This window comes from Semicossyphus pulcher, unplaced genomic scaffold (genome assembly GCF_022749685.1).
Source record: "Semicossyphus pulcher isolate SPU_LCO1_2020_fin unplaced genomic scaffold, fSemPul1.0.p SCAF_24, whole genome shotgun sequence".
Lineage (NCBI taxonomy): Eukaryota > Metazoa > Chordata > Actinopteri > Labriformes > Labridae > Semicossyphus > Semicossyphus pulcher.
The window spans coordinates 11421172-11434654 of NW_027211698.1; the positions used below are offsets into that span (position 1 = coordinate 11421172).

At 41.8% G+C, this 13483-nt stretch overlaps 1 protein-coding gene across 1 annotated transcript in view; it reads right to left on the bottom strand.

The window, feature by feature from the left end:
- LOC138603716 (receptor tyrosine-protein kinase erbB-4-like) overlaps positions 1–13483 on the bottom strand; it is a 268639-nt gene that overhangs the window by 101134 nt on the left and 154022 nt on the right. The window contains exon 3 of the mRNA XM_069675611.1: positions 2148–2334. Coding sequence (XP_069531712.1) covers positions 2148–2334 — 187 coding nt within the window. The remainder of the gene's footprint in view (positions 1–2147; positions 2335–13483) is intronic.

Consider the following 13483-nt stretch of genomic DNA (forward strand, 5'->3'; position numbering starts at 1 on the left):
TAAGAGCCCAAGATGAATACGTGCTGTCCAACTTCTTCCTCGCTTACGGCTTTACTCTTTAATCTATGGATGCCCAAGGTTTTATTGTGCTTGCTGAACAGTTCCTGTATTTGTGCCCCATCGCAAAATGTTAGAAAGGTTGGCGTCAAGACTGTAAGACTGTTCTACACTAATATTAATTTGCTTCCTCTGTGAAACATTCAACACAGAATTGCCTGCAGTAGGAACGCAGGATAGATGTAGGATAAATTGCAATGCCCACAGGAGAGCAGTGTAAAAGTGGGCAAATCGATGCCAGAGAAGAAGCCTGAGGCAAAATAAAACAAAGCGGGATGAAACAGAGGCGTCCTGGTGGCTTGGCAGTTTACTTTCACGTACCAAGTGGTCGGTCCGTGGTGGGATTCAGCCCAGTTGGGTACCATTTCCTTGTTTCAAGCTTTGGCACTCTTCTTCAAATTCACGCCATGAAATCAATCTTAACAGTGGTACATGTGGCAGTTTTTAAAATCATTATCGGCCTAATAAAAAAATTACTTCCGATACCTTGGTTTAAACACCTTCTCGAGAGACTTGGCAGCTTCAAAGACATTTGTCTTTGTTTTTTTGGCTGTACTTTAGAGGAGATATGTGTTGGACATGATTATTCCCATTGGCCATCGCGAGATGCTGTAAAATATTAAGCTCCATTCCTGCTGGAAGAACAGAACTCCTTGGCCTGTTTTTGTGCCACGAAGAAATCCAGGAAATAGTCTCCAAAATCTGACGAGATAGAAGACAATGAGAACGCCTCGTAGAGAGTTCAAAAAGCGTCAGATTGTCTCGTTCATGGTCTGCAAGGAGTGAACGAACTTGTCCCATGTGGTAAGATTCTACATTGGCAAGGTGACATGACACAGAGACCAATCTAAGTCCAATCTACTGTGCTTTACATAAATGACACCAAGATGTCTGTGTGGTCTCTAAACATGCAAGGTGGAGGAATATAATATGGAACTAAATCCAAACTAAGTTCAACCCTTCCCCTTTAGAGTTGGCACCGCCTCATATGGCCTTCGACGACATCATCTTTTCTTGGAGTTTCCTTGTTGACCTTCATCACATATCACAGATTCTGTCTGTTTTTCTATCGCCCCTGTCACTCTAGACAGAACAGCATCATATAGAGAAAAAAAAAAGGCTGCAAAAGTGAAAGAGTGACCCTCAAACTGAACTCAACAGCTTCCCTTCAGATTGTATGTGACAGCTGTCCCTCAGCCAGCGCTTCTCTTGCGACGGCTTGCATTTCTCTCCGCAAGCGATGGTAATGCCGTCGCCAAGATGGAAAGGAAAAAGGCAACACCTGACTCCTGACGTGCAGAAAAAGTGAACCTTTTAGCAGGCTGTCTGCCATTGCATCTGTGAGAATTAGAGGTATGATTTATACAGCTAAAGATGCTATTTAGGGAGCAGTGAGAGGAGATATGATTCAACAGGAAGTTAGCAAAGCAGGTAGTTTAGATTTTAAATCAGATTTTTCTGGCTGGAATTGGAAGGTCACTCCACCATTGGATAAAATGGCAAAGATTAACTGATGCCGAGGTCATGACTCAAAGATCTGATACCAAGATAGAGTTAACAGAGACAAAAGCTACCCTTTACAAATGCAACCCACTTTATGCTCTTTCAAAAAAGGAAAAACGAATGGCTGTTGCATAAAACATAACACAACAGCTTAAAAACTTAGTCCATAAAAGACGCCTGTTTTTGTGTGTAAACAAAAAATGTAATTAACGGGAAAATAGGACTTTTCACAGACATTTGATCCCTCTATACAGCAAACCAGAAGATTAATTTGCAAGGGCGGTGGGTACATAGCTTCAGAAAGTGAGTTCCAATTTTGTGACTTAATTAAAAAGGCCCTATTAAAACTGTATATGTGGGTGTAAAAACAAGACAAACACAAGCATTTATGGTGCAGAAATGGCAATGCATCTGGCAGGGCGCTGAAAAATGTGTCCCTAACACGATTCCATAAAGGATCTACTCAGGGAGTTCCTAGAAGTTCTGCAAAGATTTACCATAAAGGTTATAACATCCATGGTGAAAATTGTACCTAATTTACCTTGTGGGAGCACAACGGATGTACACCGACATGTTATCATTCTGACCTGTGAGGTTGCGAAGTCCCAGCTGCCTCAGGCCGTAGTACCCATCCCGCCTATAGTTGAGAAAGATGGCCAATGAGTAGCGACCCTCGTACAGCTTGGTGCCTCGAATGATCCGTAGGTTCTCCAACGGCAGGTAGTCGAACTGGTTGAGAGCCACCAACACATAGCCGGTCACTTCTCTGATTGACTACGTGGGGAGAAAAAAAAGAGAGGAGTATATTTAATATGCAGGGCGAGGCTCGGATCCGATGTCTCCGGCGTTCAAGGACAATTCAATCTCATGACACTTTTTAGCTCTGAAATACAAATTGCTGAACAAATTGAATACATACTTTTTGTCCTGACGCAGTCAAATGATGTTCAAGCCAGTGAAACAACTAAATCAATCAAGCAGTTCTTAATCATGTCGCGGCAAATCCAACAAAGTTATCAGATGACACATTATATATAGAGCATGTCTAGACTGGATTCAAAGCTGGAAAGCGATCTGTTTCCGGTTAAACTATGGATTAAGCAGCCAAATATTATGTATAGAATAATATCCACCAATACCAGTGTTTCATGCCTGTATGTAGGAAGGCGTAGATTAAGGTTGGTGGATTGAAATCAGACTTGAGTTTCAACCTGTCGCAGATCAACGTTTGTATTTCTAGCGACCATATCCACAATCTTGCCGAATATGGGCGCAATCCATTTGGCTGAATCGTCCAATGTGGAACTTCTTGTCTGGTTATAGAGTTTTAAAAAGCAAAGGGTACCATTTGATTCAGGGGACTAAGAAAAGCCTAAAACTTTCAAAACACTGATTGCCACCCTGAAATCCACATCTTCCATTTCCATTCCTTGCTGCCTTTTTCGAGCCATTTTCGCATCTTGGAAAACACTCAAGGGGCGGTAATGCATTCCTCTCTTTTCCTGTGCACAGAGCGTGTTATTTGCATTTTGAAATGTCAAGCTCATGAAAATTTGGACATACAGTCGAACGTGATTAAAATGTCAGCTCAACTGCAAACTGATTACATGTCTCCCCTGATTGCAGCTGGTCTTTACGGCTTGCGAATCTATCATACCGGGGAATATGACGTTGGCGCCAATAAGCAACCACACCTTTAAACCTAATCAATTCCACATACAGTAGGTATCCGGAGTTGTATTGGATTTTTGTTGGAATAATTCGAATGCATCACATTCAAACACACCATCACATCATACAACGAATAGAAGAAGAGTAATTTGGCTGCTTGAGCTGATAGTCCTTGGCTTCCTGCCTGAGTGAGAAACACTTAGAGTGCCTTGCTGAAGAGCATGGCAGACCCTGACAATGTTCCTCATCATGCATCAGTTGACCTTCTCAAAAGTCACTAAAAATCAGCCTGATTACCGCAGTATTATGCACTTGATGAGGGAAATTAATTCAACTGCAAAGTCAGGATGAAGGATGGGGCCAAGGCGAGCTCTTTGAGTTCTTTGAATATTTTTGCGTAATTCTCCGGGAAAGTGTTAGTCTTCATTGTGGGGTCATCTCAACACAAATCAAGAAAAACTTAAGGGTTAAAGGTCAACAATACATATGACATCAACAGATAATAGCCCTGCAGAAGAAAGATGAGAAACAACTTCTTTTGGCTGACAGCCTTTTCAATGAATTTGGCAGCCGCTCACATCTTCGCACACAGCATAACCGCCAGATAATGAAACGTAGCGTATGTGTGTATGTGCATGAATAAAACACAGCTTTTTGCCTTGTTGCAACATCTCCATCTCTGTGGCCATGCAATATTCATCTGAGTCACTCAAACGGCAGCCAGAGCTCGCTTCTACACACACGGAAAAACTTACAAACACACATACAACAGCTGTTAAATGCCACACTAACACATTTTACCGACCACCACTGACATGCCTAATTAGAACACTACATTTAAAAGTAGGGGAAACAGATCTGCTTACAAGGTTCAACACTGACTCGTACAATGGAAGCACTGTTTGCAGCAGTTGGCAGGCACCGATTTTATTCCGGTTGCTTCTTCTTTTCTTTTTCTTATGAAATCGATGCTTCTTTTTTTTTTTTGTCAATTTTTCGATTGTCAACCTCCGCTTGAGGGCCAGAGGTATCACAAAGAGAGAGTAAAATGTGCAGGGAATCAGTTGTAAGAAATACTCCCTCCTATAGCATACAAATTCATCCGTTCAGGTGCAAAGAGCAACAAGAAAGGATCTCCTGTCCTGCAACAAGGATATGATCCCTCACTGGCTTCCCAGCAGTCAACACAATACAGATATTTTCAAATCCACAGGAACCAAAATCCACAATTCAAACTATGTTATTTAGGGATTTTGCACCTAAAACAAAGCACATTATGCAATAAAAATTTCGCTAATGGATCCTAAGTTTGGCCACATAGCAGCTATTTGGCTCCAGCATTGAGACTCAACCACGGTTGGTTAATTATAGCACTAGCTAACGGTACAAGCAATCATTTAGCATAACCAGTGTTGGGGGTAATGCGTTACAATGTAATCCGTTAGTGTAGTCAGGTTACTTTTTTGTTGTGACGAGTAACTTTTGCAATTAAAGTAATCCGTTACTTAGAAGGTAAACACAGCTGTGTCAGCGCGCATGCTTTGCTAGCTAACTCAAAGAGCGGCGAGGGACGAGAACAACATGACGGTGAAATTCTTCAAATGTAAAGAAGCATCAGCAATTAAACACAGCTCCACAACAATGGTGGGACTAAGAGCCTGTGTTGTGTTGTTGGCAAACAGCTGTGCCTAATACTGTAAGCCTCTGTAAAGGTTACATTGAGTCTGTCATTCCTGTTATTAGGCTGCAGAGTTACAGAGCGTAGCGTTACCCTACACTGAGCATAAAATATATAGATTTAGAACAAATATAGCATCTTAGCTAACGTGGCATTTATATGCTAATTGCGACCTATGAAGCACTTTGTAACACAGCTTTAGCGACCAATGGAAATTAATAATTTTTCGATAGCGAGGCCTCTTCATCAAATAGTGACCTCTCATGTACAGCTATATCTGAAAGCAACGGGCAGCTATGGCGACATCCTAATGAGCCGAGACAGGCCGGATGATTGGTTAGCAGGGAGGGAGAGAATGAGTAATGCAAGGTTGGATTGGTTACTGACCCCCAAGGGACACTAGTGGAGTCTGACAGTGAGAACAGTGTCTGCTTTTCAGGATAATAGCAGGTAACTGAGATTAGCTTCTATATTGAGCGCTCGGCGAACAAGCGCACCTGCCAGGTTGGCCCATTGTAACAGTAACACAATAGGATGGAAACAAACAGACAGTGGAGGTGCTTATTAGCTAGATTACAATGTGTCAATCACCTGAGGAGAGAAAGAACAACATAATAAAGAGCAGTAGAATCCATTTCAGGGGAGGCTTTGATTAGCATACTATATGCAAGAAAGGATTGCTATTGTGAGGTACTCTCTGCCTGTCAAAACCCCCCTGGTGGAATCATTCTCTGTCAAATATGTAGGTTTGCTAGAAAGTTGGCAAGTTGTGCAACTGTATGCAACTTGTTACTCAGCCTGTAAAAACAAGCACATAAAAAAAAAGGCTTTCTTCTCCAGGGCCGGCTTCTTGATCCCACCCTGTGGTTGGAACTTGTGCCGTTTCATCACTTTGACCCTGTTTTGACCTCGTGTTTACCGCTGGGGGCCGGCTTGCCTTACAAGCTCGCCCTGCTATCGTTAACTCTGCCGTAACCCTCGGGTGCCTGCCAGGGGCGCTATGACTCGGATCGGGGTGGGGTGGGGTGGGGGGGCTTCTGCTCCGACACCCCGACCCAGCTGTAGGCATGCACTCGGCTGTTGGCAGACTCCACAGTGCCTCCACTGTGCCCCCTTCTCCCTGCCAGCCTCCGGGACCCGCTGGCTAAACCAAAGAAAAACTGTTTCCCTGTTTCTTAGCAACCGCAGGAAAGCCTTCCAGCGGGAGCGAGTTAGAGCAAAGAAGAAGAGGAGGCAGAAGAAAGAAAAAACACAGACTTAAAGGATTTTTTGTTGTAATTTACCTAATTAAATTAAAGGATTACTTTGCCCTTTCTCTGTAATTTTCTTCCGCTTTGACACTATTTAATTTCCTTCTGTCGCAATAAATTTTTTTTTCCTTTTCTGAAAGCTTTCTGGATCAATATTGGTCTGCATTCCTCAGTGCTGGAGGAAGGAGACGAAGAGGAGGGAGGTCCGGAGGGAAGTAAACACAAGCACCTGCACTTCTCTTCCTGCCGCATCAACTGCGTTCAGTTTCAGAAACACAAACACAGAAGCCGAAGGATGCAACTCGCACAAGCCGCCCATCGGTGCTGCCGCGTGGGTAATGTGCTCAGGCTTAACAGGGGTGGACGGCTGGAAGATACACCGTTTTCTTCTTAGGAAATATACCCTTAACAAGCTGAGTGGGAAGGCTAATTTGTAGCAACAAGGTGAATGAACCCTGGACTGCACAAACACACCTTGTTCTTTTTATCCTCCCCTAAAATGAACCTTTGCTCCCGAGTGATGAGACTGATTCAAGAAAGGGAAAAAAGTCTCCACACATTCTGGCACAATTCCAGGTCATTATTTCACGATTTCGACAGATTTCTTTATTCAAGCTTGACTCTGAAGGATCAGAGTGTTCTTCTGTTTTGAAAACCACAAAGGGTTTGTGCAGCATTTTGTCTTCTTCCATTCCGTTACACATGCATACAGGCCTCAGATATTCTGATAACCCCCACCTACGCTCAACAAAAAACACTGCCAAGAGGCACAGACAAGACTTAGGTCAACTACCCATGATGCATTGCAAGTTGAATATTTCCTCTAGCATTTTTCTCCATCAATCGCAGGCAATTAGCGGCCTAGCGTGGAGCTCGCAGTCAACAGAATCCTCCGTGGGTCCCGACAGGCTTGTTTCCTCTCTTCTTTTTCAGATTACCTCAGGGTGAAATGTGAATTTCACATGTGGGTAAATTGCTTTTTGCATCTCTGGGATGCATCGCGTTGACGCCAAGGCAAAAGTGCTTTATTTACTCCACACAACATCATCATGATAGAAGGCGGCCAGCGCTGTCTTGGAAACAGAAACGGCTTGATATTGAGGCTGAGAGGTGCCGCGCTCAGGCACCCGGAGCCCCTTTAGATTTGTGAAAACGTTTGCAGTATGGAGACGCGTTCAAACACAGCGCTACACAAATTTGGAAGGACTTTTTGTAGTCAAGCCAGTATTAAAAGGATAGTTCGGATTTTTGGACACCAAGTTGTATGAAATACTTTCTATTAATGTAGCAGATGCAATGCTATTAGCTCACTCACCGAGTCCCGTGGTTGGAGTTCTGGGAAGTTCCGAACGTAGATAAAGTAGCTCCGGCGAGATGCCGGGGTCATGAAACCAAAAAGTTTTACCCTACAAAAACAATATGCAGGCAACACAAAATCATCGTCCTAGGATTTCATATACTGAACCCTTTATTTGGCACTATTTTCTCTCCTGAACAAACCAGTATCACTACACCTGCGAATGGCTAGTTTCTCAGTTGAAGTAAACATGTCGGACTATGAGAGCGATGAGGAAGATTTACCTTCAACGGATCCAACGGGACCTCTAAGGGCACGATCCGAGTCAGGAAAACGATGAAATATGTGCGGTGGAATTTTTTTATTACTACAGCCAGGAAAATCACAAATTCGCACTATTAACTGTAGACACGTATTTTCCTCTGCGACATCAAACGTCGTCTCACAAGTTATCAACTGAAGCGTGTTCTCTTAAAAACAGCTGATGGATCAGGTCACCTGAGAAACCGGCCTGTCGCAGGCGTAGTGATAATGGATTTGTCGAGAGAGAAAATAGTGCCAAAAGAACGGCCTAGGATGATGATTTTGTTGTGTTGTTCTTATTCAAAGTTCGGAACCAGCCTGAACTCCGACCACGGGACTCGGTGAGTGAGCTAATAGCTTTGCATCCACTACACTACTAGCAAGTATTTCTTACAAATTGGTGTCCAAAAATCCGAACTATCACTTTAAAATAAATCATCAGTTGCAAAGTAAGCAGGTAGAAAAAGAAGAGTTTAATACTTTGGATTTCAAAATAAAATGACTCCCTAGAAATCAGGAACTCTCAATTTTAACCTTTATATGACTTAACAGACGCTCATGTAAGCTATTTTACCAAACTGCATTTTGTTTTAAAACTAATAGACTCCATTTCCAATTTAATTTTTTTCATTTAACTCCCATTGCAGATATTTAATAAACCTTGCCAAAGCAGCCAGTAGATCTGCATACAAATTTCTCCAGTTTCACTCTTCCCAAGAATCGCCTTTGGGCCTCAGCCAAGATCCAGAGAAAAACGCTTCATTAGAGATTTTAAATGGAAGAATTAAGAGAAGTTTGAATTAAATTAACATTAACATAATCATTGCACACTCTCCATCTGGGTACATGCAGAGTACATTTATTATCGAGCTGAATTATTCACGTTTTATGTCAATGACATAACTTTAAAAAGGATCATTCTATCCTTGTTACCACTCAAGATGTTACACTGGTCGAGGTCAGCATATTCAAAATGCATAAGAGGGTCAGGAACACTGATTTTCAAAGCAATGAAACCTGACTTATTGACTATTACAGGAGTCTAATTTCATCTCGGGATATAAAAAAGTGAGCATATGTACGGAAATCAAGGGCAGCCATGGCTGCACATTCATTTTTAATACAAAGTTGACAGTCAATTACTGTACATCAAATTATTCTCTCATGTTTTTCTGATAATATATTGACAGATGGGACAGTTAGGTTATACTCATGCATTAATACATTAGCAGCATTTTACTGTTGTAGCTGGTTGAGAGGTAGCTAATTTTAATAACTCTATACACTGTACTGTTGTATGGTTAAATCCAGTGGTTATTAACATGGGGATGGGGCCATTTTTGGACATTTGATTGAATCTTTGTAAAATAATGGACTAATTTACAGCTCTTGAAATTAAACCCTCTGAGAAAGTTAGGGATGAATTTGTCCTCTTTGGCGGCACCAATGGCGACAAACTGTAATTGCGGGAGCGTGCTTCCCAGATATCCAGACAGTGTTGCATGTGTGACGTCCCAATTGGCTCCGGTTGTAACTTGCATTTCTTTTTAGACTGTTTTCCTTCATCTGAGCGTCAAATTTGTTTCTTTTTCTTTGGACTTTCACTTTTTTTGTTTTGTCACTTGTGATTTTTTTATGTGAAGGTCGCCACAGACACCCAGTCTGTAATACTGCAAATGCAAAGGCTTTCATCAGTGGGCCACAGGCTCAATCACCATCATTCAGCGATAGATAGCAATTTAACAGACATTTATTTACCTGAAAATCTTCGAAATAATCACTTTAAATATAGGCCAGGAAAAAGTTGAATATTTGTCTCTCAAATGTAGTGAAGTGGAGGGATAAAATAGTCCATCCATTCATTACCTATACTGCATATACTGTTCAGGGTCATTGGGGGGAGGGGATGGAGCCTATCCCAGCAGCCATTGGGCGAGACGCGGGACACTCTGGACTGATTGCCAGTCAACCGCAGGGACGGTATCATATAGTATAAAATGAAAACAATAGCACTTAAATTTAATTAATTGGCATTATGTTAATAAAAGTTTCAGGAATAATTTTGTGTAAACTATTAAAGTGAAAAATCTAATATTATATTATATAATATAAACGTACCAAACAACAATAATAATAAAAAAGCAACGAAAGAACTCGTGTGGAACTATAACACATGGAAACACTAAACCCTAAAGAATAAGTGGAGAACCACATACAATGAGATGTTTCCATACAGTATATTGAGCTATCATTGTAATAACCTGAATAGCTCTTTATGTTGAGATTTGGACTTTGCTGTGATCCAACATTATTTCACTACTTGTAAATGCAACTGAGGGCTCTATCCAAGTGGGTGTATATTCATCATAGGGTCTTATTTATTTCCTCAAATTTAATCTACTCCGGTCTCTCTCCCTCTGACAGCGCCGCTTTCATCAGGCTAAGCCGATTTGGATAGACTCTTAAACAACATCAGTGGTGCGAAGCAGCTGGATGTCTCCCCCTAAAAACCACAGCTTTGTTATCTAAAAATAATGAGATGTTTAAGTCGCGCTCATGAGAAAACAACGTTTGATACCTGGAGATAACGATGTAAGTCAATTGTTATCTCGGGACAGCGAACAAGAGCGGTACAGACGGGAGATAATGAGATAGCTGGGACATGATCATGTGAAACGGTTTGATATGTGGAGATAATGAAGTTGTAATCTCAATATTTAAAATGCAATCATAGACAGCAAAATAGACAGTTGATAGCTTCTTGTATGTTGACAATGGACTTACTTAATATTCTTTTAAATTTTTTTAACTGTTGTCTTTTAAAACCTGAAGTTTTAGCAATTTTTATTTTTCTGCCTTGGAACTTTTTTGAAAGATGCTCTATAAATGAAATCAAAAGGAAACAAAGAATTAAAGATAAATATATAAGAAGTTTAGGGTTAGGAGGTGCATAAGCGAAAAGTGCAGAACGATGAGGGGAGAGCGGGAAGTGGAGCACAGAGGAGATATATTTTAAAGCATAATTAATAGTGCACCTGTTCCTGTCATCTGGATGAGTGAGGGTGTAAATGAGGTAGATGGCAAGAGAAGGAGCGACAGGAGGAGGAAGGATTGGGGGAAGGTGGGAGAAAATGGAGGGAGAGGGGGAAAGGAGAAGAGGAAGGAGGAAAAAGGCATCACGCAGGGAAAAGTATAATGACACCATTATAAAATACAAGAGATGGGACACATATTATGGTGATTACGGCTCATTTCCATACATATAGAGCACTCCGCCAGTGAGTCAAGGAGAGTGCAGCAATGCATGTCGACGGCAAGACTGCAGACTCTCAACAGTTTGATGCGACTGCGGCGCCGGCGCAATCTGACTCCTCCACACGGCGGCAAAGTCGATGGGCGGGCAGGGACCTGTTTACCAATTCGCTTCAATGAGCTCCGTAAGAGAAGTATGCACTCCTTCACCTCATGCGACTGTTTGGCTGCTAAGTATGCCGAGAGCACTCGGGTGTGACATTCAAGATTTTTGAGGAATCCTGTTAAAAAAAATCAAGGCCTTTGAGAGGAGGGCCATTGACTTTGAAATGAATGAAAATCCAGCTGCATGAAATGCCACTGAGTCGTTCAGTACAGGTATTTGTGCTGGAGTTTGTGAGGTCTACCTCTAAAGAGGACTTGTGTGAAACATCTCAGGTCTGATGATCGTGCCCTGGGGTACTCCTGTGAGATGAATCAACAGGGTGAGAGGTGTGCAGGTAGGGAGGAGGGGGGCTTTTTTTGCTCACATCAAATGGGATCCACATCAAACATCGACGGGGCGAGTGTTTTGAACCCACACATTACTTTTCACAGCAGTGGCGCAGAGTGGATTGAAATCCCTTTAAGGTGTTTTAGCTTCTCCACCTGCACGTTAGGGAAAGTTGTCTCAATCAAAGCACATTGGTTTTTGTAAAAAAAAAAATGCTCTCAGACAGAATCGAAGTTAAGACCCAGAAGAAGGTATATTCTTTTACAAATAAATCTTTTATTCTTAATTTTCTTAAATTATTTTGTTAGACAGTAGGAAAGAAACCGCAATCGATAACCAGTGCAAGAGGTGGGAAATTACTTCCTTATGTGCAATTTCCTTAAGTAATTAAAATGTTATACTTATTGACAAAAAATATTGATTTATAAATGCAATGTAGTGTCATACAGGTTCCTTCCATGTTGGTTCATTATTACTTAAGTTGCCACTAGAGGAATTGAAGGGCAAGTTTTCAGAGTCAGACACACAAACTGACATGTTTCAGTTTGGACACTGTTAGCTATTGTTGACAATGACTTTGGGATGACACAGTGGTACGTGTGTGTGTGTGTGTGTGTGTGTGTTTATTTCCAGGGGTGTGCCTCAAGCAGCAGCTGTGCTACTGGCTTTCGGCGCTGATATTTATTGTCTCCGACAGCCCGACAATCTCATATAAGCCTGTTTCATGAGCGGCGTCCGTGAGGCGTCTGTGTTGTCAAGACACATTTACAGTAAAGACCCTGACTCGGAAATTAAAAATTACCAAAGGGGAAAGTTTGCAGCGCATTAGCAGGCAAAACTTAAACAGTGACAGCGCAGTACAGTATCTGATCCTTAAGCCACAGTGAAAACACTAATACATAACTCATGAGGAGGCTGTTGTAGCAACCCAGCAACAGTCGAATGGCGTATCACATTATGCTGTAGCCTTTGGGGACCCTACATAATGCAGTTATGTGACAAAGCTAGTGCACGTCAGCCACAGGCTGGCTTCTGCCTGCTTGGCAGAAGCTATGGAGGGAAAAAAGTGAGAAGCATGTTATCTGCTATTGCACCTAGCTCCTGTATCTCATATTTAAGTCCCTCATTATTCATGGTCATCCCAGCTTAGGACAGAGATTCTGAGAGCTGGCAGAAATCTTGACGGGATGGGCAAATCCGCAGAACGAGGGCCCCCCCTGAAGAGTCCAGTGGGAGAAGAAGAAAAGGAGGGAGCTGAGTGGCCTCAGAGGCCCAATGTCGGTTCACTCCACTGGGGAAGAAAAGGTGCTTACAGGCCCGTCCGAGTGATTGATGATTGGGCCCGGTGCAGAGGTAGGATGCAGCCATAGGTAGACAATGCAAGACTGAGCTTAGATAATCCATTTATGTCGATGGGGAAGAAGACAAAAACATATGAATTCACAGTCCGGAAGGTTGTGAATGTACGGAAACAAAATATAAGTTACAGGTAATGATTGTGTTATGAGAGGGCGTTTGGGACATAAATCATAACTTCCCTCACACGGGGCACCATAATCCCACTAAATCCTGCTTTAAGTCGATCATACTTTCAAATTACCATTTTGTTTTTTAAATATTTTATTGGTTGTGATTACATAATACATATCAGTCAATTACTTTGATCTGGGAATGCGCCAACAATGCTATCATAACATTCAAATTCTCCTAGATGTCCTTGAAAACATTTTCTAATTAAAGAAACCACATCTACTATTCTCCACATTTGTTTAACAAAATAAATCATTGATCTCTTTCAGGTAATCAAACTTGAAACACTCAAACACTTCTTTTTCTTTCCTTCATGAACCAAACTCTAGATTTTGTTGACCGTAAATATATTCAGGCCAGGTATCCAGACAGCTGTGGGACTGATTACAACATTGTCAGAATTGATCTGTCTTGTCTCTTCATAAAGTGTGTTATAGAGTTTATTTATT